The 25810-nt window shown below is 40.3% G+C and overlaps 1 protein-coding gene across 2 annotated transcripts; it reads right to left on the bottom strand.

Annotated features, from left to right (window-relative positions):
* Positions 1 to 118: 118 nt before the first annotated feature.
* Positions 119 to 25810, bottom strand: STMND1 (stathmin domain containing 1). Of its 2 annotated transcripts, none has more exons than XM_023624483.2 (5): positions 25560 to 25810; positions 15592 to 15772; positions 11252 to 11403; positions 4643 to 4795; positions 119 to 3975 (listed from the first exon to the last, which is right to left on the bottom strand). In XM_023624483.2, the coding sequence occupies exons 1-5, from the start codon at positions 25638 to 25640 to the stop codon at positions 3691 to 3693; spliced, it is 852 nt and encodes a 283-aa protein (XP_023480251.1). In that variant the 5' UTR covers positions 25641 to 25810; the 3' UTR covers positions 119 to 3690. The 2 variants fall into 2 exon arrangements, with proteins under 2 accessions (XP_023480251.1, XP_003363789.1); XM_003363741.5 differs by having other exon boundaries at positions 4664 to 4795; positions 25560 to 25781.

Raw genomic sequence — 25810 nt, 5'->3', positions numbered from 1 at the left:
TTTGCATATGTTTTTCAGTGTTTCCTGTTACATATTACTTATGCAATTAAAAAAAAATAACAAAGAGGCAGCTATTGTTTTTAAAAAGCAAATACAAGTGACACAGAGAGACCATAACTGTTGTCTCCCATAGTTTATTTTAAAATAATGCCCTTTATTGACCTGCCCGAGACGTAAATTCTACCGTCTTACAAGAAGGCACTATGTACACAGGTTATATGGGCACCAAAGTGATCTATCCACTGACACGCCGTAGCATTGCACATCTTTAGAATGCAGTATTTACCATATAATTACTCCTTTAAATACCAGCTATTTACTGATAATGGAATAACAAACACAGAAATAAGCACAGTCAGAAATTACTGGTAGTCGCTATAGCAACACTCTGATAAATTCTATTTTTGTCCCCCGATACAAAATTACTTTTACTGACATAAGAATCTTACGTGTATTACTTTAAATATATGTGAAATATTTAAAAATACACCTTTTAAATAGCATTTTAAGTATAAGTTATCCATAATGTTTTTCCCCCAAAAAAACTAGACAATTTACTAGATGTCAAAGTATCTTTAGACAGAGAAAGGTCATCTTTCACAAGAAATGTGTACAGACATTTTTAAGTTGACCCCAGTTAAAATGATTATAGAGATGTTTACTTAATCTTGTCTTCCTGGTTCATAACTTCCTGAAGGTTGTGATTTGATTTTAGTTCAAATACCCTGGTGGTTGTTCAAAACTTTTATGTTTTAAGAATGGAAAAACCAATTATGTTATTTCAATACATAAAATTAACATGATCCCAGAGGCTCTATTTTAGAAATCTCAATCTTTCTTTTCCATTACTCTTCAGTATAAACTATCCTAAAAAAAAAAAAAAAGGAAAGATGATCATGGAAAAAAGTCGCATTTATATTTGAAGTTAAAAAAAAAAAAGTGTTGCAGGGAACGGGTCAACACTGGAGGCAGAGCAGGTTCAAACCCATGCTCTATCGCGGGTGAAGCTGGCAGCTCTGAGAAGGTGGGATGTGCCTGGAGTCTCTGAGCCTCCGTTTCCTCATCCCTAAACCCTTAGATAGTTTTGTGAGCAGTAATCTAGAGTTTTAGAGCAGTTCCGGGTATCTAGGTGGGCCACATTTTCATCTTTTCTCTTCTCATCCTGCGAAAGTGGATGGTCTCACTAAGAAAATACACAGCTACAACCACAGAAACTGATTGGGTTGGTGGTTACCAGAGGGGCAGCGGGGAGGGAGGAGGGCGACAGGGGTGATTGGGCACATGTGTGTGGTGATGGATGGCAATTAGTCTTTGGGTGGTGAACATGCTGTAATCTACACAGAAATCAAAATATAATGATGTACACCTGAAATTTATATAATGTTATAAACCAGTGTTACCGCAATAAAAAATAAAAAGAAAGAAAATACACAGCTTGTCATTTAGAGGGCGTTAGTCCTTGGCATGTTTAACTCTATATATGCAGAGAGGTTTTCAAGCCAGGGTATCAATGATAATGTTCACATCTATACTGTATATATTCTAACTCTACAGACATGTCATCTAAGCCGCCATAAACAGCATAGGCAAGAGCATAAGATTTCAAGAGAAAAGATTATTTGGGTATTTAGCAAATTTGAGGATTTAACTTACAAGATACTATAAATTTGCATTGAATGTATTTTTAGGTACTTAAATTTTATTTGTCGAGATCTGAATGACACCCCAATCCCTTCCTAAATGTCCTAGTACAATCATTTTAGCTACTCGAATATTTTATAAGATTGGCACGTGCTACCACGAGCTTATCCTCACAGGGACAGATGAAAACAGCATGCTGCTCACATGGGATTTTACAGAAATAATATTCTATAAATATTAGAGTGTATTCTAGTTTACACAGTACTTTTAAACGCATTATTTCATTTGGTACAACTGCGTGAAGGTCGCTGTCCCAAATTGACATATAAGGTAATGCAGACACAGAGAGCCTGCAGGACTTTCTAGGTCACGCTATAAGCAGTAGACTCTGACTCTTACAGGTTTGGGTTCTGGAATGAGTTTTGAAAAAGTCCCCCTCCACCACCACCACGGTACCTCACTGGTTGCAGGAGTCCTCAGTCCTACAGGCTATAGGAACACAAGCCGCCATTTGCAACATCCTGAAGGGGATGTGTAAACAGGAGGTGCCGAGTGGTCCGCAACTCAAATCATCACCACTCCCAGCCACTGGTTCCCAGGAAAACAAACCATCTCCTGGGGCTGTCCTCCTACTTCTGGAAGATGTACGAGTATATTGATACATCCATGAAAGAAATAGTTACACAGCACTTATTATGAGCCATTCACTTTCCAAGGTACTTTGACTGAGGTACACCCATGCTCACGACAGACCCGTCCTCTGACCTGTCAGAACTGAAATATCTAGTGGTGAAAACGGAAATGTTTCAGGCAATTCCTACAGAAGGGGGTAAGCACAAAGATGAGCAGCAGTGCAGGGCCAAAAGGCAACTATGAGAGAGGAGCACCAGCCCAGACCAGGAGGCTTGGAGGAAGTAGTGTCTGAGTGCAGACATAAACAACAAGAAGGCATTAGTCAAGTAAAGTCAGGAAAAGGGGAGAGAGGAAGGAGGGAAGAGCATGTGCAAAGACCCAGAGGCTAGGAAAAGTGTGCCAAGTTTGAGGAACTGGAAGCTCAGCATGAGTGAATTGTGAAAGCTGAGATCCTTTCCAGTCACAAAAAGGAGTCCGGACTTTATCTTGACCATAAGTTGGGGCCAAGAAAGAGTTTTAAGCAGAAGACTGACTGTTGTATAAATATGGAGAAGATTATTGTAAGTTGAAAGATGGTAGAATGGTCTAAACTAGATAGTGACAGGGGAAAAGTATGAAAATGGATACAAGAGATCCTTAGAATGTAGGCTTATAGGACTTGATAGTTGATTGGATGTGGGTGGTGAGGGAGAGAGAAGAAGCAAAGTATAATTCCACCAAGAGGAGGGCCAGCAAACTCCTCAATTAGTGCCCGCAGGGAAGGCAGGCGCTTCTGTTAAGGCTTCCTCTCAGCTTCCCCACTCCCCCGCACCTCCTCCCACCCCGAGCCCCAACAGAAGCTTTTCTCTTTTCATATGAAGAAAACTCCATATTTTACTTAATTCTGTGAATTGGATATTGCTTCCTTAACCTATATATATAATATATAATTCAACCAGCTTCCAGATATTGCTTTGATCCTTCACAATACAAAGAGAATAATTAAAAAAAAACATACAGCATAAGAAGCAAACAGATCATTAAAATACTTAATACAAATCCATACATTTTTGTCTTAAAGCACCCTCAGAGGGTGGACATAGGGAAGAGGCAGGAACGAAAAAGAAGGATTTCATTTGGCACAAACACATTAATGTAAGCTGGAAGGACTCACAAATTATAGACATCTTCACAATATTTGAAGCCACACTCGAGGAGAATGCCAACTATATAATAGCGAAACCAGACACATCTTCCCTTTTTTAGCTAGCACAGCCATTTAATTTACTCAACTAACCTCCCACCCATGGAGCTCACACAATCAATCCTAAACTCAGTGGGGTGAGCTCAGGCAGTCAAAGAAAAACATGAGACACACTACAAATGTCACAACTGGGGAGAATGGATGCCTGTTCACGAAACTCATAAGATAGCTCATTAGAATATGTCATCCGCTTGGTTGTAGGACATGTCTGACTCCACGACCCCAATACCTTCATAATCGTAGTTTCTATCACTTGAGGTTGCATCACTCTTACTCTTCTTCCTCTTCAGTAGCTTTCCTTCTTGCAGGTCAGATGGTTCAAACACAGCAGAACTCCCAGGGGTAAGCAGTTTGGTAAATGGAACCTTGGCCCTACCCAATTCAGCTGAAGCTGAATGACTGGCTGGGGGCAAAAGTCGGTCACTCCGTAGCCTTTTCCTTAATTCTTCTTCTTTAGTCTGAAAAGCAGTATTAAAGAATGAAAAAGAGCCCAAATAACATTTCCAACTTCTCACTAAGATTGCCTGTCATTAACATGTATGGCTTCTCTATTTCCTTATTCGGTCACAACAAACACAGGTTGAGGAATGACTGTTGAAGAAGACAGACACTCTCCCCGCCCTCATGGAGTTTATACTCTAGTCCTTGCTCTCTGAAGGGCCAAGCAGAGGGATGGAAACGAAGGCTGTCAGATCAAAGCTGCCGAGGCTGGTTCCTGGGAGAACGGTTGACACAGGGTTATGGGGACCACGTGTGCAAATGCTGCGGTTCTTGTCTGATGCTCTGCTCAGCCTCCTCTCAACTCCCATCCTCCACCCCACACCTCCTCCCACCCCGAGCCCCAACTGAAGCTTTTCTTTTTTCATATAAAGAAAACTCCATGCTTTACTGAATTCTGAGAATTGGGTATTGCTTCCTTAGGCTATATGGATGAAACTAATTCAGCCAACTTCAAGATATTGTTTCATTTCTTCACCACACAAAGAGAATTTTAAAAAATTAAACATACAGCATAAGAAGCATACAGATCATTAAAATATTTAATACAAATCCATGCAATTTGTCTAAAAGCTGCTGATAGGAAAAGCTGACTCCTTGTGAGTTCCTTTCAGATGGCAGACATGCCTCGTGCGAGAGCTCCGGTACCTTCCTGCACTCCTCCACCGCTGGCATCTTCTCTTCCATGTCCTTCACTGGGAAATCTTTTACTTCCTTTCTGATCTCGAGTTTTTCCAGCCTGGCTGGGGGCTTTCTCAGCGACTTCTCAGTTGCGTTCACCTGGAGGAGGACACTTTTTAAAATGGAGAAACAAACATATTCCCTGGCAGAGGAGAAAGGGGAGAGGCAGAATAAACACAGTTTAAAGTGTAAACCCTAAAAGTCTAAACTTTCCAGGGGCAAGTTTAAAAAACAACAATGCGCAGGATGGCCCTGTGACCCAGAGTGGTTGGGTTGGCGCGCTCTGCTGCGGCGACCCAGTGTTTCGTCAGTTCGAATCCTGGGTGCGGACATGGCACCACTCATCTGGCCATGCTGAGGCGGCATCCCACATGCCACAACTAGAAGGACCCACAACTAAGAATATACAACTGTGTACCGGGGGGCTTTGGGGAGAAAAAGGAAAAAAATAAAATCTTTAAAAAAAAACAAAACAAAAACAACAAAAAAACCCCAACAATGCGAAAGCTGGTAATGACAGAACTAATTCCTGAAGATCTATTTCCTAGTAACAACAGAATTAATTCCTAAAGAAAAAAACCTATTAGATGTCTAGAAAAAAAAAACAAGCTATTACCAAAAAAACACAAAAGAATGCAACAATGTCCTGAAACCGCAAGAAGACTCATGAGAAGGAAAAAAACCTTGAGAACAAATACAAGAGGGAAAAAGGTGGCGAATGAGCGACAAATTTGTAGTTCAAGGTAAAGAGTTAAACCCAACGATTTTATAATATTCCACAAGCTACAGATGACTTTCATTTGAGATCGCCATTAGTTTTTAGTACTTTTGGTCTCGTGGAAGAAAGAATTAACAATTACTCACGCAGCAACTCTGTGCTGGGCTTTGCAAATGTTTTCATGACAGCAGAAAAAACCCACACTGTTTCATATAATTGCCTACCCTTTACACAGTTCAAAGCAGTATTAACGGCTTTCTGATTATAATTTCTAATTATAGAAAAAGTAAAATTGTTGCAAAGGGTTTATAAAGAAAGTTTTAATTTGCATGTCTTTCTTTTTAAAAATTAGGGTTTTTTTGGTAATATACATTGGCTGTGAAAAATTTAAATGATATATAAATAATCTCCTAATGATCTGTTTAACCACCTGGCCCTTAGTCTCACTCAGCATGAACCATTTTCAAGAGTTTGGTGAGTGTCTTTCCAGAATTCTCTATGCACATATATTTCTATACATATATATGTGCAGTACATCTATGATGTTCAACCAAACATAAATGGGATTATACTGCATATACTGCTCTGTAATTTGCTTGCTTCACTTAATTTAATATGGACATCTTTCTAGGGCAGTGTATATAGATTTATTACAACTGGGGAAGGTCTTAACCAGCTTCAAGGCTTCATTATCAAATGAACTGAATATTGTTCTAGAAAATTTCTCCAAAGACTTTTAAAGACAGAGGAGCTATTGAGATCCATTGTGATGTCTAAAAGACTGTCTCTTCATACTACAGTACTGCAGGTACTGAGAGTATAAATCAAACGAAGCAACGCAGTTTAGCACAGCGCAAAAAGGCACCAGAGCTAGTCTCCGCCAGACCCGGGTTTGAATCCTGGCTCAGCCACGGTGTGGCTCTGCGTGAGTTCTTAAACTCTGGAGGCCTTGTTTTCCTTATATGTAACATAGGTTTAACAATACTTCTTTCACAGCATTGTTTAAAGAAAAAGAGAGGATGTACATACATAGCAGCCACTCAGCACATGGTAATTACTTTTCATTCAGTGAAAGCAGTGACTTTATTCAGTGACAGCACACAGAATTATAACCAACATACGCTATTTGTCATGAAGGGGAGAGATGAGAGTCAGATCTCGAGGCCAGCAGGCGGGTGGCTTCCACCCTGGGTCTACCACTAATATCACCATGTGACCTGAGACAAGGCCCCTCTTCACTGCGGAGGCAGTTTCCTCAAATGTAAAAGTAGTGAGGGGACTGAGGACTGCTAAGGTTCCTTCCCGCTTTAAGGTCTAATTCTTAAAAAGTCTTTGAAAGGGAAAACATTTATTGAAGTTTTGGCTCAGTTAGAGCCATCAGACAGTGTTACGCGGCAAGAAGTTGTTCACTACATGAAAACTGTGGGATGTTTGTCAAAGCAACTTCCCCCTCCCCCATCACTGCATTATTTTTATGACAATTGGCTCTCGGGTTTCCTGCTGGCCCAAGCCATCTGCTGAAAAGAGGGACATACTTGCTATGGTGGCTCAATTAGAGATACTGTGAAATTAGAATGAAAAGCGTTTTTTAGGGAAGTTCACTCATAGAGGGCTAAAAGAAAACGAAATGGTAATTCAAGATCCAGTAAAGAAAGGCTCAGTTAGGCTTTCACAAAGAACTCTGAACCCTGGCTAAAATGATGAGATCAGCAGTTCTGAGAGAACTTGGGATTTCCGGTTTGGGTGGACTCTTCCTCTGGCTTCATCTCAAAGCAATGCCTATGACATGATGAACTTTCTCCCCCTTGCGGAAGTTAATCCTACCTGTGTAGCCCTCATCCTTTCTTGAGTCTGACATTTTAAGGAAAAGCATTGAAAGATCTGAGGAAAGACATGGTATTGTTTACCACTGGATTTTATGAAGTCAGGATTTACCAACTGCTGCCACTTAAAAATGGTAACAATGATCACATTATACTTAGAGAGGTGCTACCCATAGAAACTCAAAAAAGAAAAAAACATCAACTTTAAGACCTATAGAAGTTACTAGTTCAATTATATTCTTTAAGAACACCATCAAAGCACTGCCATGCCCAAAGATGCTGTGATAAGATTTGGGTCCTGTTTCTAGCCAACCCAACTTGCATACATTACTTCTTGCATCCACTGCATATTCCTCAGAGCTTTTCCTAATTAACTATTGACCAACAGATGAACCTACCTTGGCTATGCTCCCTTACCAGAGTCTTGCATAGAATAGGCCAAAGCTTCTCACAAGACATGTGCCATTCCTGCTCTGTCACTGTTAGACCTCCTGGGGAAGGTCACTCTGGGTGTTAACTGGCATTATTTAATCTTTCCAGTCAACTTCCTCCTCCTTAAACAACTCCCCATGAGGTTCAACAAATAATGTTAGAGACTCTGATGCAATGCGAATAAACTCCTTAACTACGCTAAAGGTTACCAAGTACAGAAGTCACCTGGAGAAGGGAATAAACTTTGACCAGAGACAGGAGGAGTCAATAGAGAATTCAGAGTCTTATGTAGGGAGACCCAGACACACTAAGAGGCAGGGAGAAATGAGTTTGGGATAAAAGACACCTAAAGTGGGTAATACTTATGTGGATAAATGAGAGACAATCACATCTCCCTAAAGAGATCTATACCAATCCATACACATATTTACATGTGTACATAAAACCAACGCACGCTTATAATACAGCCACTTAAGTCTCATTAGAATGTTTTAAAATACACTGAAAAACTCACTTAGTCTGATATTTAGCTTCTTAATATTATATTTCTTACATATCATTATAATTCTTTCTGAGTGAGCATAACATCTATGTTATGAACAGTATGAATATGCTTCAAAGCAGGTTATCCTGAGGGCACTACAGAATTGCTGTAGTACTGGCCAACAAGCAAATGATGAATGTCAAGAAAAAAGATGAAGGGAGGCCCTATGGTGGACACAGACACCGCCATGGACCTTTAGGGAGAGTAGCTCACAGGAGAGTCCCCTGATTCAGAAGATGAATGAAAGACCTCCACTTTTCAGCATCCTTTATTATATTTCACTCTAAAAGATAACTGAATTAAAGATAACAGCCTGGTTAAGAAGGAGACAGATCTGCGTCTAAAATTCTCTTGTATTTAAGCATACTATTGGTCTACATAAGAAGTCTTGTTTTAAAGTGTTCTCACATTTATTATTCTATTTTTCCCGAAAATATTTTATTCAAAAGACTTTTTTGTACGAATGAAGAAATAGCATTTACATGCCTGATTGAATTCATCACACTGTAATAACTGCTGACACTAACATTCCTTTTTTGACCATCCCTTTTTTATTTCCCTTGACTCTCTGGTTTGTTTTTTAGCCAATTTTATCATCTGGGTTTTTTTCTAAAAAAAATATTATTAAGTATTAATAGTTTAAAGTATTAACTATCTAATAATATTTCCATTGTTCATATGGTTCCCCTTTCAGTCCTTCAATATTCATTCTCAACTTTTCACATTGGCCTCGTAACCTTTCCCAAAATATGCAAGACATCTGGTGTCTGACACACTTATGTTCTCCATCTGAATCGAAGACTCTACCTGTGTCACTAAGAATTATATCTCCTTCATTTCCATATGCTTCCTGGGTGTAATCTTAGTCTTATACCTGAAAATGTTAGATTTTCGAGAATATTTTAGAATTCTCTTTCACAATGAAGGGGGATTTCTATTTCAAAGCATTAACCCTTTTTGAGGGCTTTGCGTACATGTTTGTTGAAACTTCAGGGCGTGGTTCTCAGCCTGGGCTGCCCACTGGAATCACTCGGGAGCTTTCAAAAGCACTATAGCCGGGGCCCACCCCCAGCCACTGGTGCCAGGTGGGCCTGGGCACTGGGATTTTTGAAACCTTCCTAGGTGATTCAAATGTGCAGCAGGTTAAGGACCGCTGCACCAAGCAATGAAACACACAGCTGTGTGGTACTGCTCCAGCCTGTTGCAAGTCTGGCTGATGTTAGGACATCTTGGCCCAATTCCAAAGCAATAAGAAAAAGGGAAAAGAAGAGAACTGTGTTATTCTTCCCTACCTCTGCAGTCCTGTCACATTTAAATCCTTTTGAGAACACTCCAACTATGCTCCTGACAACCATTTCATTTCTATATAATATGAACAGTCTTCATCTTTGGTTCACTTAATGATGTTATTGAAAGCCAAGCCCATAGTTTTCATTTTTTTAATAGATATGTTTCTTTCATGATGTAGCTTATGTTAGTTAACCTTGCCTGTGCCCTTGCAAGGTCTGAGTCTGAACCCGCTCATCTCCGGTGTTTGAATCACTGAGAAATGTTTTAATGCTATTCCCATTGGTGTTAGCATCACGGTTCTATAGCATTTCCCTTAAGGAGGCATCGTTTAGCTACTGAGTGTTTCCACGGTCTTTTCTGGAGGAGATTGCTCTCCTGTCTTTTTCTTTTGACACATCTTTTTTTTCTGACCCCTAGAGACTCACCTACAGCCAGGAAAAAATCTCTCTTCTCCTTTCCCTTATTAAAGACTCATCCTTCTTCCCGTGCTTTCAAATAACATAAGCTACTCCAAAATGCCTTGTATCCTGACAGCATTGTACAGTTGTAAATTGTCATTATATTGGCATTATCTTTTCCATTATATAATCCACCTTTACCTTCCCTTTTCTCCCACACCTTCTTATTATTGGCAGCCTGATAATATCATTCATAAGGTTTAGCAATCTCCTCTCTTTTCCCCAAATACTTTCTGCAGGACTTATTTTCTTTCTTCAAAAGAAAATGCCACTTTGGCTTTTATTCATGAGTTCTCAGGATTTCCTACACACAGAGAAGGAAATTACTTTTATTCAACAGTAAGTGACCGGGTTTAGGTGGCAAACTTGATTTTAATAACGAATCATTTTATTCCCCATTGACCGTTTTCTCTGCAACATAAGGTTCCACTGAGGAGCCTTTGATGTAATTTCTGGTCTCTATTTCCACCATTTCTGTTTCTTTATTTTCTTTTCAAATCATTTTTCCTTAAGCTTCTTTTGTTTCCTATCTCTTCTTTTCATCTTCTTTCTTCTCTCTATCCTTTAGGACTACTGGTGCTTCCTGGGAGCGCTGGTTTAAAAAACAAACAAACAAGAAAACAAAACAAAACAACGACAAAAAACCCACTATCCTTTTCACAGGTTTACACAGAACTGACTGAAAAATTAGGAACTCAAGACTTTGGCCACAACCATTTAAAATCAGAATAAAAATACTGCTCACACTAAAGAGAAACAATGAGAGATTAGCCAAGATAAATCAACAAAGAAAAATAAGAGTATAACAATTTCTATTATTGCATTCATTTCCTCATGTTTGACCATAGGGTGTGAATATAAATGTATAAGCTTATTGGTTTCAGCTTTGGCATTTAGGCCTATTTTCTTATTGAAGAAGTCAGAGTTTAGTTTTAGACTCACAATGCCCAGTACATAGGCAATGCTTAATAAAAATTGCTGAAAGAACGAAGGCATGTTATTCAATGGGACTTACTGTGTTTCATATTTAGGAAAACCCAAGATACGTTTTATTGGGTTCATTAATTGTTAATGATTAGGGCAAATCATTAATGATTAGGGCAATTCCTGAATCCATAGAGAAGGATGGTGTGTAGAGGGGTGAGGGAATTTATGGGAGAAAAAACTGGCTTACATAAATGCTATAATCTGTATTGTGACTCTAAAATGTGCCTGCTGGAAACAACAACTCATGATCACATTCTATTGCTATTTTTAGCTATAAGATAATGTTAATTACAAATTACTTGCCATGACATCATAGGATTCTCCGTTTCTAAACACTCTGCTGTGGCTTTGTATTATTCCTTGAACAATTAATTCCTCCAGGATGTCTGACGACTTTTGTCGCTCTCCACTCTCTAGGGGTTGGGGTCTGTGGATTAATCCATTGGTCACTAGGTCTTCCAAAGGAAAGGAAAAAAGAAAGCAAAATTTAAGCATGAAGATTTTATCCATCAAATGCTGAATGGATGCTTATAAATTATGCTAGTTAATTAAATCTTAGTTTCAACGCTCTTACCTAAATATCCATGTCTATTATAAATCTTCAAATCCTTTGAAGTTTAAAGTCTTAATGTTCTTACAGAGGGTACACATTACACAGCAACATAATATACTGTTTACTTAGCAGGTCTCATATTAACATAACAAAAAGTCTTTCATGTGCTTCTGTTCTACTTTTTTTGTTGTAACAACACTTATACGCTTGGGTATGACTACACGGCTTCCCTGCACTAATTACGAAGCTAAACCACCGCTAAGAATGAGATACCCTTTTGGTGACTCTGATGAGTTGCAGTTTGGTTTCTATGCTTTGTATACAAAAGATAAACAGCGTGATGTTGCCAAGAGACTTCTCATTCTGCAACCTTGAGTTCACAATTACGCCACCTGCTAAATCTCCATAAGTAAAAGTAAGAGTTTTTGAAAAGAGTCTTTGAACAAAATCAGAACTAGAGTCCACTGAGAGCACCTACATTTTTATTAGTGATTCTAAAAATGAGCACCGAAACAGTTTATGGGTTTATGATAAACAGTCTATTACAAGCTGCACTAATGAGACACTTCTCATTACACATCACCCAATTATATAAATAAGCAAAGAAGCAGTTGTTTTTACCTCTTCACATTATAAAATAAAGGTGCAATATGGAGTCCTCAGAAATGAGCTGTCTTTTATTTTGTAACATTAAGGAAGTCCTGATAGTAACCAAATCCATGCCATTTAGAGGATGGGGGCTTTCTGGGAAAATGTCTAACCGCACTGGTTAACAAGACAGTTGTCATGAATTTGTAGAGAGAAGACAGATAACACACACACACACACACACACACCGACCAGAAGTCTCTCACTTCAGGATATTGCCCCTCCTCTTATGAGATTTCTCTAACTGACCACTGCAAGTGCCTCCAACAAGTTCCCTACCATTTCATTATCTTTCTAGTACTGTTTCTTCTACCCATGGACATGTGTGAAACAGAGCTAAAACTCCTTTGAAAGCACTCTATGCAGATTTTGGTACAGAGTCATAAAACATGTCTTCCAGGTAAAATAGAAACTTGAAACAACAGAGAAAAATTGAATACAGATGTTAAAGGTGACTCCTCTTCAGGGGAATTAGAATAAGTTTTTGTTAGAAGGTGGGCTTCTCTGGAGGGTCAAAATAATAACAATTTCTATTTATTGAGCACTTAAGTACCTGGTACTATCTTAAGTACTTTATATACTTTATAATATGTAGTTCAAACATAAACTGTCTGAGAAAGATATCATTACCCCTATTTTATAAATAAACAAACTATATGAGAGAGGCTAATTAACTTGCTCAAGGTAACACGGTTAGGAAGTGAATTAACTAGGATTTGAATCTAAGTCTATTTGACCTTAGCACCTATGTTCATCACCACCTCACTGTCCTCCTTCCCAAATATGTCATGTAAACAGCTCCCATGGGTCATGGTCCACTTCTCTCTTTGGATGTTTCTAAAAAGAGTGTTATCGTTGACATCTGTCACTAACATAATAAAATTATTTTAACCATTTCGATCCATCTTTTTCTGAGTCCACCAAAGTATTTGGCTTGACATTTACGGTAGGTGACCTATGCAGAAATCCCTGGACTATATCAGTCATTTCAACTAATTTTGACGATTTATTGGGACATTGAAGACTATTGGATGAATGTTTAAAAATAACATTGTAGTTCTTTCTGATTATAAAAGTAATACATGGTTATCATGGTAAACTTGGAAAATATAAAAAAGAGTAAAAAAGAAAATAAAAATATCCATATTCTTACCATTCAGAGATTACTATTGCTAATGTATAAAATTTTTTTTATAAATTTGACATCATACTGGACACACAGTTTTGTTTCCTATGTAGTGAGTATTTATATTAGCATTTTCTCATACCATTAGAAATTTTTCATAAGCAAAAATGTAAAAAGTGAAGTCATGTAAGAAAACATGGGTGAATTCGTCTTTAACCCTGATGTACAGAAAGGCTTTCTAACTATGAATCAAAATCCAGATTCAATAAAAGAAAATATTGATCAATTTTACTACATTAAAAAAATCTTTTGCAAGGCAAAAAAACCCCCCACAATATAAGTCAAACATAGAAATCACATCCCTCCTGATTTGTTGTACTAAGCAGGATACAATATCATTTTTGGCATTCTTGCTAGAAATGCACAACCTGAACCTAATCATGAGGAAACATCACACAAACCCGAATTGAGGAACATTCTACAAAATAAATGGCCTATATCTCCAAATATATCAAGGTTATAAAAGACAAAGAAAAGCCAAGGGATTGTTCCAGATTAAAGGAGACTAAAGCCACATGACAACTAAATTAAACATGTGATTCTGGATTAGATCTTGAAGCAGAAATTAATTTATAAAGGATATTTGCGGGACAATTGACTAAATTGGAATGTGGTCTGTAGAGGGATAATAGTACTCCATCAGTGGTAATTTCCTGATTTTGCTCCTTGTAGGGTGGGGGATTTTGCAGACTGTCCTTGTTTTTAGGAAATACATACTGATGTATTGAGGAGTAAAGTATCATTATGTCTGTGACTCACTCTCAGAAAAAACACACTGGGGAGAGGGAGAGAGGGGAGGGAGGGAGGAAGGGAAAGGGAGAACGATGGTGCCAATGTGGTACAATGTTAACATTTGAGGAATCTGGGTGAAAGAATATAGGCATTCTTGGTTTTTTGCAACTTTTCTTATCTGAAACTATTCAAAATAAGGTTTTGTTTTTTTTTAAAGAAATACTTGGAAAATGTTAATGTGAAGCTTGAAATGTTTAGCAGATATACTCTGTAGATGTGAGAAGCAGGGATGCAGAAAGGAGGAAGCTAAGGCCTGGGAGATAGAGGAGAAACCAGGCAGAGAACAAGCACACAGCTCGGGCACTAGTTCTTAATCCTTCCGTGGTAAGATCTTTTCTGAAAACTAATTTACACCACATTTTGAAAACATCTGATTTGGTAGTTCACTCCCTCCCAAGCTGCTCTCTCTCAGCTCAACCCTGCTTACCTGTGGCCCCCCTCACACTGCTGTCCCGCAGGCAGGACTGACTGTCCCAGGGCACAGACACAGGTCCCTGCCACCTGACAATCTGTAGACTGTTGACACCATGGATACCGAGCATTCGTGTTGCAGTCTTGGAGGGATTCTCATCAACAGAATTATCAGCGAGGAAAAATACCTGTGCTGGCCCAACACAGAGAGACGGAGGGGCCATCCCTGCACTGTGTCCCCTACCTCCGACCTCATTCTCAGAGGTCACGTCTACACCAGATCAGAAGCACAAGACCAGGGTGAATGTGAAGTTTGTGATAACTTGAGGGTGCCGCACAAGTCCACAAAAAGGAATCTCACCTATTAACTCACCTACTTTCCAATTCTAACTTGTACCAGGGCAGAGACTGCAGGGGTGAGGGGTGAAACGAAAGCCTTCCCTCCAAATAAACCGTGTTCTTGCCCTCGAAGTCTGTTAAGTTCAATGGTTTCAACGGTGGATGGAATATAAATAAGAGCTCTTAAGTTAACCTCAGGTAACTCAAGTAAAGTGAAAACATGCACAGGAAAAACCAGAACTACTTTCCGAAGAGCACACCAGGCCATTACTACTTCTTTCACGTTTTTGAAAGATTCTTTGATTGTGTTTTTGCTGATACTTCGGAGGGAGAGAGACAGGGGAAATAGTTTGATGTAGGTTTTATTTATTTTTTTCAAACACAGAACTCGCCCTTGGAAAGATGTTAACATAGGAGAGGTTGAAAGGAATGTTCCAAGGGCCCGTTCCCAACCACTGATAAGGGCTCTTAGTTTAAAAAAAAAAAAAGAGACGGTTTTAATTACTTCATTGACAAGAAGATTAATGGTTAGTATTATTTACTCACACAGCAAAGGCCTAAGGCTGAATCCTAACGTCTTAGAGATAGGCATCTTGTCATTTGGAGCCCTGCCCGGCCTACAAAGCTGTGAGAAAATGGTCCCCAGACACAAATTATAGAACGTATTCAGGGAAACAGTATTTTATGGAGAGCAACATGAATGGGGATTGTTACCTGAATTTACTCTTCTGTTTCTTTCACTAGGAGACAGAGAACTTTCTAGAATGGTTCCGGGTAAGCTTCCCAACTGGGCCTGTTTTTCCAGGCCTTTAGGGCTGCCCACAGTTTCCTTGGGCAGCGCAGCTTCAATTTGGGGTCTGCCATCCTCCCCGGAATGAGCCACAGCGACATCAGCCTGTGAAAAGGGAATGGCTTTGTGAGACAAGGTTTCTTAGAAAATGAAAACAGCGTCGCAGGGTCTGCTTTGTGAATATTTTAGCCAACTAGTACCTGTGGCAGGCTGAATAGTACACAGCAACCTGTCAGTGTTAGCTTATGTGGCCAAGGGGACTTCACAGATGTGATTAAATTAAGGACCCTTGAGATGGCAAGATTATACTGGACTAGCGAGGTGGGCTCGAAATGTAATCACAGGTGTCCTTATATGTGGGGGGCAGGGGGAGATTTGACTATAGAAAAGGAGAAGGTGACGTGATGTGAGAAGCAGAGACACATCTGAAGATGCTACAGTACTAGCAGTGAAGATGGAAGCGAGTACCAGCACATGAAGAGAAAGGCCGCCAGCCCAGAAATGTAAGGAATGCAGCTCTAGAAGCTGGACAAAGTGAGGAAGAGAACTCTCTCCTCAGAGCTTCTGAAAGGAGCCAGGCCTGCCAACACCTTGACTTTAGTCCCAGTGGAGCTGATTTTGGACTTCTGACTTCCAAGCTGTGAGAGAATAAAGCTGTGTTGTTATAAGCCACTAAATTTATGTTAATTTGTGATAGCGGCAATAGAAAATTAATATAGTATCTAATATGAACCCACCAGGTATAAGCTTTACGGTGAGCACTCTGGAGGATACCAAGACGAACAAGTTTAATCATCAAATGTGAAAAGTAAAGATACTGCAATGTAAAACCTTTTTTGAATGAAACTACCTTTATTGTTTTTGCTGATTAAGAAAGTAATACAGACTCATAAAAATAATTAACCAAAACAGAAGGAAGTTACGGTGATCAGCTTTATGTGTCAACTGAGATAGGCTATCATAGCCAGCTATTCCATCAAACACTAATCTAGGTTTTGCTGTGAAGGTATTTGGTAGATGTGGTGAACATCTACAATCAGTTGACTTGAAGTAAAGGAAATTATCCTTGATAATCTGGGTGGGCCTCATCCAATCAGTTGAAGGCTTTAGGAGACCTGAGATGTCCCTGAGGAAGAAGGAATACTGTCTGTGGACTGCAGCTCTGGCTCAAGCCTACTCTTTCTGACCATCTACTCTGTTGTATGGATTTTGGGCTTGCCTAGCCAGCCCCCGTAATTACATAAGCCAATTCTTTGTAATACATCTATCTATCTACCTCTCTATCTATCTGTCTAGCCAGCCAGCCATCATACTGCCTCTGTTCCTTTGGTAGAACCTGAATGATACAGAAATACAGTAGAAAATCAGAAGTACCTTTCCCTAGACAAAAGCACTATTAACATGTTACTATGTCACTACCCAGATGTGTTTGCTCATATAAATATAAGCTTTAAAAATAAATTGGAATTGGCCAATCAGCACATTAAAAGATGTTCAATATCATTAGTCATTAGGGAGATGCAAATCAAAACCACCATGAGATACCAGTTCACATCCACCAGGACGACTATAACGAAAAAGACACATAATAAGAAGTGTGGGCTGGGATGTGCAGAAATTGGAACCCTAATACAGTGCCGTGGGAATGTAAAATGGTGCAGCCACTTTGGAAAAGTGTTTGAGACTTCCTGAACAAGTTAAACACAGAGTTACCATATGACCCAAAATTGCGCTCCTAGGTATATACCCAAGCAAAATGAAAACAAATATTCGCACGAAAACTTGTACACAAATGTTTGTAATTATTATTTGTCACATCAAAAAAGTGGAAACAACCCAAACGTCCATCAACTGATGAATGGATAAATAAAATGTGGTATATATCCACAAAGGAATATTATTTGGTAATAAAAAGAAATGAAATACTGATACGTATTGCAACACAGATGACATTTGAAAACATTATGCTAAGTGAAAGAAGCCTGACACGAAGATCACTCTGTTTATATGAAATGTTCGGAATAAGCAAATTGATAGAAACAGAGTGTAGATTTAGTGATTGCTTAGGAAATGGGGGTTGGCTGCTAATGAGTGGTGGCTTCTTTTGGGGGGGGTAAAAATGTTCTAAATTAGATTGTGTTGATGATTGTGAGTGCATATTTTAAATGGGTGAATTGTATGATATGTGGATTATATTTCAATACAGCTGCTTAAAGAATAAAATAAATCAGGTTATACGTTAAATGATATGTTGTATTTCTGTAGCCTGTTTTTTCCATTAACAACATATCAGAGACATTTACCTATGGCAATATACGTGCGTCTACCTCATTCTCTTTAACCATGGGGAGTAGTCTTTATTTGACAATTGCATTGTAGCTTATTATGTAACTGTACCACAATTTATTTCACTAGTTCCTACTGAAGGACATCTAGGTTGTTTCTGACTTTTCTATAATGAACAGTGCTGGCATAATATTAGTCCATATACATGAGTGTGACCCCACCCAATCAATCCATGAGAATAAATTCCCAGTTGTGGACGTGCTGGCTCAAAGAATATGCACATTTTATATTAATATGTGTTTCCAGAGGACCCTCCGTAAATCGTGCACCGACTTACAATCCCACCTTCTCCTTCTCAGGATGTCTATTTCTTCATAGGACAATTCCATTGCTCGTAACAGGTCAAAATACAGTGTAAAAAGGAACTACATGTGATTTGGTAAACCACTGACTTCAAAACGCTGGTCCACGTCAAATTTTTCACAGTTCCACAGCAAAAGAAGAAAAATAAGAAAAAATGCAATGACTTTTTTACAAAACTAAATTAATTCAATTTAAAGAACTGTCATTTAGAGCCAGCCCTGATGGCCTAGTGGTTAAAGTTTGGCGTGCTCTGCTTCAGTGGCCCTGGTTTGTTTCCCGGGCGCAGAACCATACCACTCGTCTGTCAGTAGCCGTGCTGTGGCAGTGGCTCACATAGAAGAACTACAAGGACCTACGACTAGAATATACAACTATGTACTGAGGTTTTAGGGAGGAAAAAAAAAAAAGGAAGATTAGTAACAGATGTTAGCTCAGGGCAAATCTTTTAAAAAAAAGAACTGTCATTTATTTTGAGAGGAAGCATATTTTAAATACTACTATGTTCAAGAAAAGTCTTCTCATATTCCCTCTAACTACCATGTCCCCTCTCTCCCAACGCTGGCCCTTCTTTCATTGCTGGGTTGCAACTTTCCTACTTCTTGTTCAATGGAAGCCAAGGCTTCTGGCAGATGTTATCAGCCAATCTCTTCTCCAACTAAGACACACTTGTCAGAGGAAGACTTCTCAGTGTCTCTGGAAGAGGCAAGAATATATGCATCTTCTACAGAGTACTGTCTTCTGGCTCTTCTTATATCTATTCATTTCACTTTTTTGACCCAAGGGGTGCTCTTGTTCTCCCCTGAGTCTTCAAAGGGCCTCAGGACTCCACCCTCCAACTCCCACTCTTTGCAGCACAGCCCTGTTTACTGATACAGGTTCGCATCTGGTTGAGGGTAGAAAAAGGTGTGAAAGAGGAGATGTTTGAACTGGGTCTGGATGAATGAGCTTCCAGTGAACAAGGAGCAAACGTCATTCTAGTCAGAGGACAAAGTGCACACAAAGATGGGGTATGAAACACTATTGTGTCCATGAACTTGAATTATTCCAGTGATGGAGGCAGAAAGTGGTGGGTACTGAGGTGAAAAAAGGAAGTCTTTTGCAACAAGTAAAGGAGTTTGATTTTATTTTGAATACAACAGGAATATTTTGTAGGATTTTTCTACACAGAAGTAAAATAAAACGATCAGGTGTGTTTTTAGAAAGATCACTCTTGGGTTTGTGCAAATGGCGGAAGTTGAGGAAGGAAGGGACAGAACAGGGTGGCCAGTGACAATCATTGCAATTGTCTAAGTGAGATTTGACTAAACAGGAACTAGGACAGTGGTAGTAAAAATGGGGGAAAGAGGCTGGGCCAGAAATATCAGAAAGGTAGATAACAGAGCCCTCAGAGCTTCAGTTTAAAGGAGGGAGAGCCCTCTGGCTCTACATTATGACTCTAGAAACTAAATAGAAAACGTTCTGTTTAGGAAAACTGAATACAAAATAGGACACTGGCATGAAACTCTTAGTACTCTCACAATGACAATCATACAAATTTTAAAAATCTAAGCACATGGACCACTTTCTGGAAGCACACCAAAGGTGGAAGTCCCTCAGAGGCTAAGTAGGAATCGCAATAGCTAGATTACAGTGGCCGCCTCACCCCCATCAGAACAACAGCTAGGTTCTCATAATTCAATTAGGGATTCTGGCATGTTCGCAGGGAGACTACATAGCTCCTTCTCATCGTGCTTACATAACACGATCCCTCCAGCAAAACCAACGTCGGTTCATCGTGCTGACGGTTAATGAGTTCTGTGGCTCAGAACTACATGGGAAAATATGAAAAATCACCCACCTGAACAAACAAACAATCAAACAAACAAAAAAGCAAACAAAAACTCAATGGATCTGAAATACCAATCAGCACAAGGAGAAAGCCTGAGAGCAACGATGTGCGTTGCTCTTTTTCTCTCCGTCTGTCTGTCTTTATAGATACATTTACTCCCCATGCAGACCCTAAATAGTATAGCAGACCCGGGAAAAGAGCCCTTACATATAACATATTACGTGTTATACTATTCTATAATAATAATCATCCTATATTAGACATATCAGACATATGTCATAAATATTTTTTGTTGTGGTGGTTACATGTAACGAAGGAAAAGAGACCTGGCCTGGTGCTTACTTTTAGGGGCTCCGAGTTCAAACTGAAGGTAAAAATCACATTATGCATTCTCTCCCCTCTTCCCAAATAAAGTATTCAAAGCAGTGATAGTAAGATAGGTATTTTCACAAGTCCATTTTGTTTCACGGATCCATCATTTTTTGAACCTAGTGAAGCACTGAGTTACATGCAGGGACTCACTTTGTCATTTAACGTTTCCCACTGGAGATTCTGAAAAATCTAACTGATTTAACAACAACAACAATAAACAAAATGCCCACATTGGAACTGAGAGCGAATGTGGATATTTTCAGTCTGAAAGGTAGCTTTTCACAAAGATATTCTGTCAACTACAAGGAAGAATAGGTTTAAATACCACAACTCTGAATGATTTCCCAATTGTCTCATCAAAGCCACTAATCCAGGCCTTAGCAAGGATCTTTACCCATTCATGCTTATTTAGATACAGTCTGCCTTCAAACTCTGTGAGTGACCAACGCTTAAACTGTAGCAGATGAAATGCAATCTTTCAGCATAAAATAACATATACAGCCTTCAGTTTCCGCAGCAGAAATTTAAGGATTTTCTCTTTTGAAAACTAAGAATGTCTTTCAAATATCTTATCTATGTGGACCACATTCTGGAAATTTTAACCCAATTTCATAATCTAGACTTGAAGATAGTCATAGTTCAAAGACCAGAGATATTTACAAATTAATTAGATCTACGCCTCTTGGGGATATGGCAAAACAGTTTTCTTGTTTTATCTGTGCATGCCGAGTTTACATTTTCACACCTATAAAAAGTCTGTCTGCAGTGGTACTGGGGGAGGGAGCAGGCAGCTGGGTGGAAGTTTTCATTTTTTCCCTGAGATGAAGTTGTAGCAGAAGTACAGATTCAGTGTGTTTCTACATTCTGTATCAATTTGATTTTATACTTTATTGTCTTGGGGATAAAATTTTACCAATTTTAGACAGAATTGAAAAGCTGTGAATTCCAAGCTAACAGCGATGCATGGGAATTATCAGCATTGCAAAAATGGTATGACTTTTAACTATAGATAGGGTTTTGTGGGGTTTTTTTTGTGTTTTGTTTTTTGGTCTGGAGGTATTATATGTTGTGTTCCAAAGCTTTTGAGAAACAAATCTGTCAAACAGCTTGGAGGGAGTCATTTGCCAAGGCTCCCTGGAGCTGAACGCTTCTTAAATCAAATTATTGGCAGATGTGTTTTATAAATATATGTCTGTAGACATATAGGAAGAATTTGTTCTTCAAAATTTGATTTTTAAATTTTACTTCTAATGAATGTAATAATAAATAGCAACCTTCCAAAAAGCACTTAGAAATATGATCTTTTAAACATCAGACTTGAAGAAGTAATTTAGGAGGCTGGCCCAGTGGTGTAGTGGTTAAGTTTGCACATTCTGCTTCGGCGGCCTGGGGTTCACTGGTTCGGATCCCGAGAGCGGACCCAGCACTGCTTATCAAGCCATGCTGTGGCAGGCGTCCCACATATAAAATAGAGGAAGATGGACACAGATGTTAGCTCAGGGCCAATCTTCCTCAAAAAAACGCAAAGAAGTAATTTAGTCCTTTTTGCTGATGATAAACAGGAATTTTCAAAGTTTAGGGAAAAACTGTGAAGGATACTTAGAGATCATTTATTCCAATCTAGTCTCTCCCCTTTTATAACAAGCAAGAAACTTTGAGTTAACCATATAGAAGAAGACCATTTCTCCAACTAAGAAAAGTTTCCCATTTTTTTCTTATTATGCATTATTTTATTACAGTGTCTTTTCTGCCACTTTAGACTAAGGCAGAAGTGAAGGGAAAGTCTGTAGGCAGATCTCAAGAAGTTTGATTTAGAATATATTAAAGTTGTGCTGCTAAGAAACATGAATATGCCAGCAAACACGTTCATTTCGTTTTAAAGACGCTGCTGAACTGCTAAACTCTCAGCCCAGTGCATTTATGAAGGTAGCGAAAGCAGTACTGTTTGATAGTTTGAGAGTGTTTAATTAACAATCATATCTTTCCCAGATGAGATTTCCAAGGTCAAGTGCTGGGGAGGGGAAGGAGATGTATATGTGTGAGTTGACTCTATTTTCAGGTTATTTTAGTACTGAATTTCCTCCATGCTGAATGCCATTAGTTCAGTTATGCGACTAGGAGACAAGAAGACGCTGAGGAATCAGAGGAGCGGGGAGGGACGGCATGCAGACACTCAAGAAATGTTAGTTAGTGCCTGGTCTGCATCAGGGACTACAGTAAGCACTGGAGATACAAAGACACAAAACCGTTCCCGTCCTCAAGAAGGTAACAGCTCAGGATGGGAGGCAAACATGGAAACAACAGAAAGTTTTGAAATACGATGGGAGAAGGGGTAAGGTCGACACTGCCAGCTTGGCGGCAGTAGCAGGGAGGAAGGAGGGCGTCAGGAAGAGCGGTCCCGAAAGATGAGAACATGCTTGCCGGTGGCTCAAGACGATGGAGAAGGAAAGGTCTGGAAGGAGAGGAAACAGCAGGTGCGAAGGCCTGGCGATAGAAACAGCATGGGATGGGGAACAACAAGTCGTTGGCTTTGACTAGAGTACGAGTGTGGGGAGAGAGGAAACTGGAGAATTTGACAGAAGTCAGCTTGGGGATGGCTAGTGAGGCGCGCTGAAGATTTAGAATTTTATCTTACATAAATAACCGTAATAATAACAATTGTAATAACTAATATTAAGCACTCATTCTATGCCAGGCATTGGCATGAGCATTTTACGTGAATGGAATTCATTGAATCCTCATGATAACTCTATAAAATAACTGTTATTATTATTACCCTCATTTTACAGATAAGGAAACTGAGACACAGAGATATTAAATAACTTGACCAAAGTTACACAACCAAGAAACAGTGAACCCAGAAATCAAATGGAGGTAGCCACACTCTTTACTGCTGGTTTGTGTGGCTACCTAATGAGTTGGAAACTTTTTTTCAGCAGAGTGACATAATCAGATTTTATCTGAGGACGATCACTCTGCAGGTCATGTGGAAGGTTGGAGTTGGAGGGGAGGCGGGGGTGGGCAGTGGAGAAAGGGTCCAGCTGGACCTGTCTAAAAATCCAAGGGCGAGGCAACGACCATTTTACCCAGAACATTCAGGAAGAAACCAGAAACCCTCCCAGCCTGGGGGAGGCTGGCCTAGAGGGACTCAGAGTACTTCACATCCAGAGAGGACTGCTTTTAGCACTTCTTCCTTCTCTAATAAGTAAAAGAATTATTTTCAGTAATAACCATGAAATGGAACAAATGATAACAGTCAGAAGAGAAACAAATAGTGAAAATTTTCTTCTATTGAAATCTTATATGTCATCATGCCAGTAAAACAAATAAAAACTAAAATAAAGATTTTGTGGAAAAAAGAGTGAGGCACAATGGATAGTTTAAATCACACTAATATACTTTTTGGAAAAAGGGAGTAAAAATGTATTCATACATATTAGTCCAAAGCAACACTGAGTGATAACAAAGATGACCACATTGTTGCCAAGAAGCTCATAAATCTAGGAGGGACAGGGAGCTTTACACAGACATTGACCATGTGATAAGGGAGCATCACAGCGACAGTGTTCGGGCTCAGTACTGAAGGATGAGTAGGAAAGCATCGCAAACAGGGAACGGGGCCCAGGGAGGGCATTCTGGAAAAAGGGAAGAGTGTGTGGAAAGGTATAGATTGTGATGAAGCCTGGAAAAACCACACTGCAAGTCTTGCTTTGGCAGATCCAAGAGTCCACGAGTAAGAGGGACTGGAGAGGAGAGGATGACCTTAGAGAGACTGGAGGGACCAAATGTAAGGGGTTTTGCACACCCCTCGGAATCATTTCTTAGGGAGACAGTGGCAGTGTGGGAGGTAGATGGGTCAGGGTGGCACCAGGGGAGGCAGAAAAACCTAGTAAGAAGGAATAGGGCCCTGAACACAGACAGTGGCATTTGGGATGGACAGCAGAAAGTGTTAAGATGGGTGGGCATCTGGGCACAGGCTTTCCCCAGGGCACAGGTACTAAGCCTGGGTCTCAGCCTTTACTAGCCTCTGGTTTGCTTTTCGATGTCCTCCGAGAGCCCAGCAGCTGTGCCCCACACATAGTAGGTTCTGTAACTGACACCAAATAGTGTCTTGGACATTGCCTGCTGAGAGAAAGTGGGTGTTCTTTAGCCAGTACTTCCAAAGATGCCTTTTAGGAAGGGTGACCACAAATCCTGGTTTGCTGTGGACAGTATGGGCTTAAATTAGATGTCTGGGTAAATTTACTAATAGGGCTCCCTTTCATTTTTAAAAGTATCCTGCTTTTGATGATAATTTACATGGTAACATAATCTCTTGGTAACTCCTCTTGAAGGGAGCCTTGTGGTCTCCTAGTTCTGTTTGTGGAGTCTTGATGGTGGTGAAGATGGGAAGAAATCATGGACCTCATTTCTGCCTGGACCAATCCATCCCTCTATGCTCCACCCTGGAAAAAATTCCCCTTCATGTCTCCAGAATAATTACGGGGTGGAACCTTGAGGGAGAATGGAAAGAGTGTGGGAATGAGACTTGAAAATTAGATTCTATCTCCAGCTCTGCCCCTAAACAAAGTATGGGGCCTCAGACAAGCTGTCCACCCCTTTGGGCCTTAGAGTCCTCATGTGGGAAGCAAGAGGACTCAGCCAGACCGCTTCTAAGATCTCTTCCAGCTCTAAGTAATTCCCAAAGGGCCCACTTTCCGGAAGCCAGTAATATATGGCAGCTCCCAGGAACTCCCACCCTCTCGAGAATCAACACCAACCCCAGCTCCGCGCAGAACGCCCCGCTCATCTCATTCTTCCTGGCTCTGGCCCGGAGTATGATCCCCTTCGCAGGCTCCTGAAACACAAAACGCTCTCAAAGCTAGTCCTACAGCAGCAGGAGTCCCGGTTCACACAGCAGTTAAACACCGGCTGAATAAATTTGCTCCCACCCCACTGCTCATCCACTAGGCGGGCTGTGAGCCCCAGGGGACCTGCTCCAGCCCACGCCGATCGCCCCCAAGGCTTTATGCCTGTTTGTCCGTTTCTGTTTGTTTGTTTTACCTTGACTCCCTCTTCCCAGCCCTTCTTGGGCGCGGGGACGCGTCTCGCCTCTTCACCAGGCTGGGAAGGTCCGCAGCCCATGCTGCGCGCCGCGCGCTCCTCCCCGGGCCCGGCTTCACTGCGCGCCCCTGCGAGCGCTCCCTGCCGCGCCCCTGCGCCGGGCGCCCGCGGTCCAGCGCCCCCGCGCCCCGCACGCCCGTGCCCTCCGGCCTCTCCCACCGCCCGCGCTGAAAGGCTCGGCAGGAGGCGCT

Source organism: Equus caballus, chromosome 20 (assembly GCF_041296265.1).
Source record: "Equus caballus isolate H_3958 breed thoroughbred chromosome 20, TB-T2T, whole genome shotgun sequence".
Taxonomy (NCBI): domain Eukaryota; kingdom Metazoa; phylum Chordata; class Mammalia; order Perissodactyla; family Equidae; genus Equus; species Equus caballus.
The sequence above is the reverse complement of the archived record's forward strand: the minus strand, read 5'-3'. Positions and strand labels throughout refer to the sequence as shown.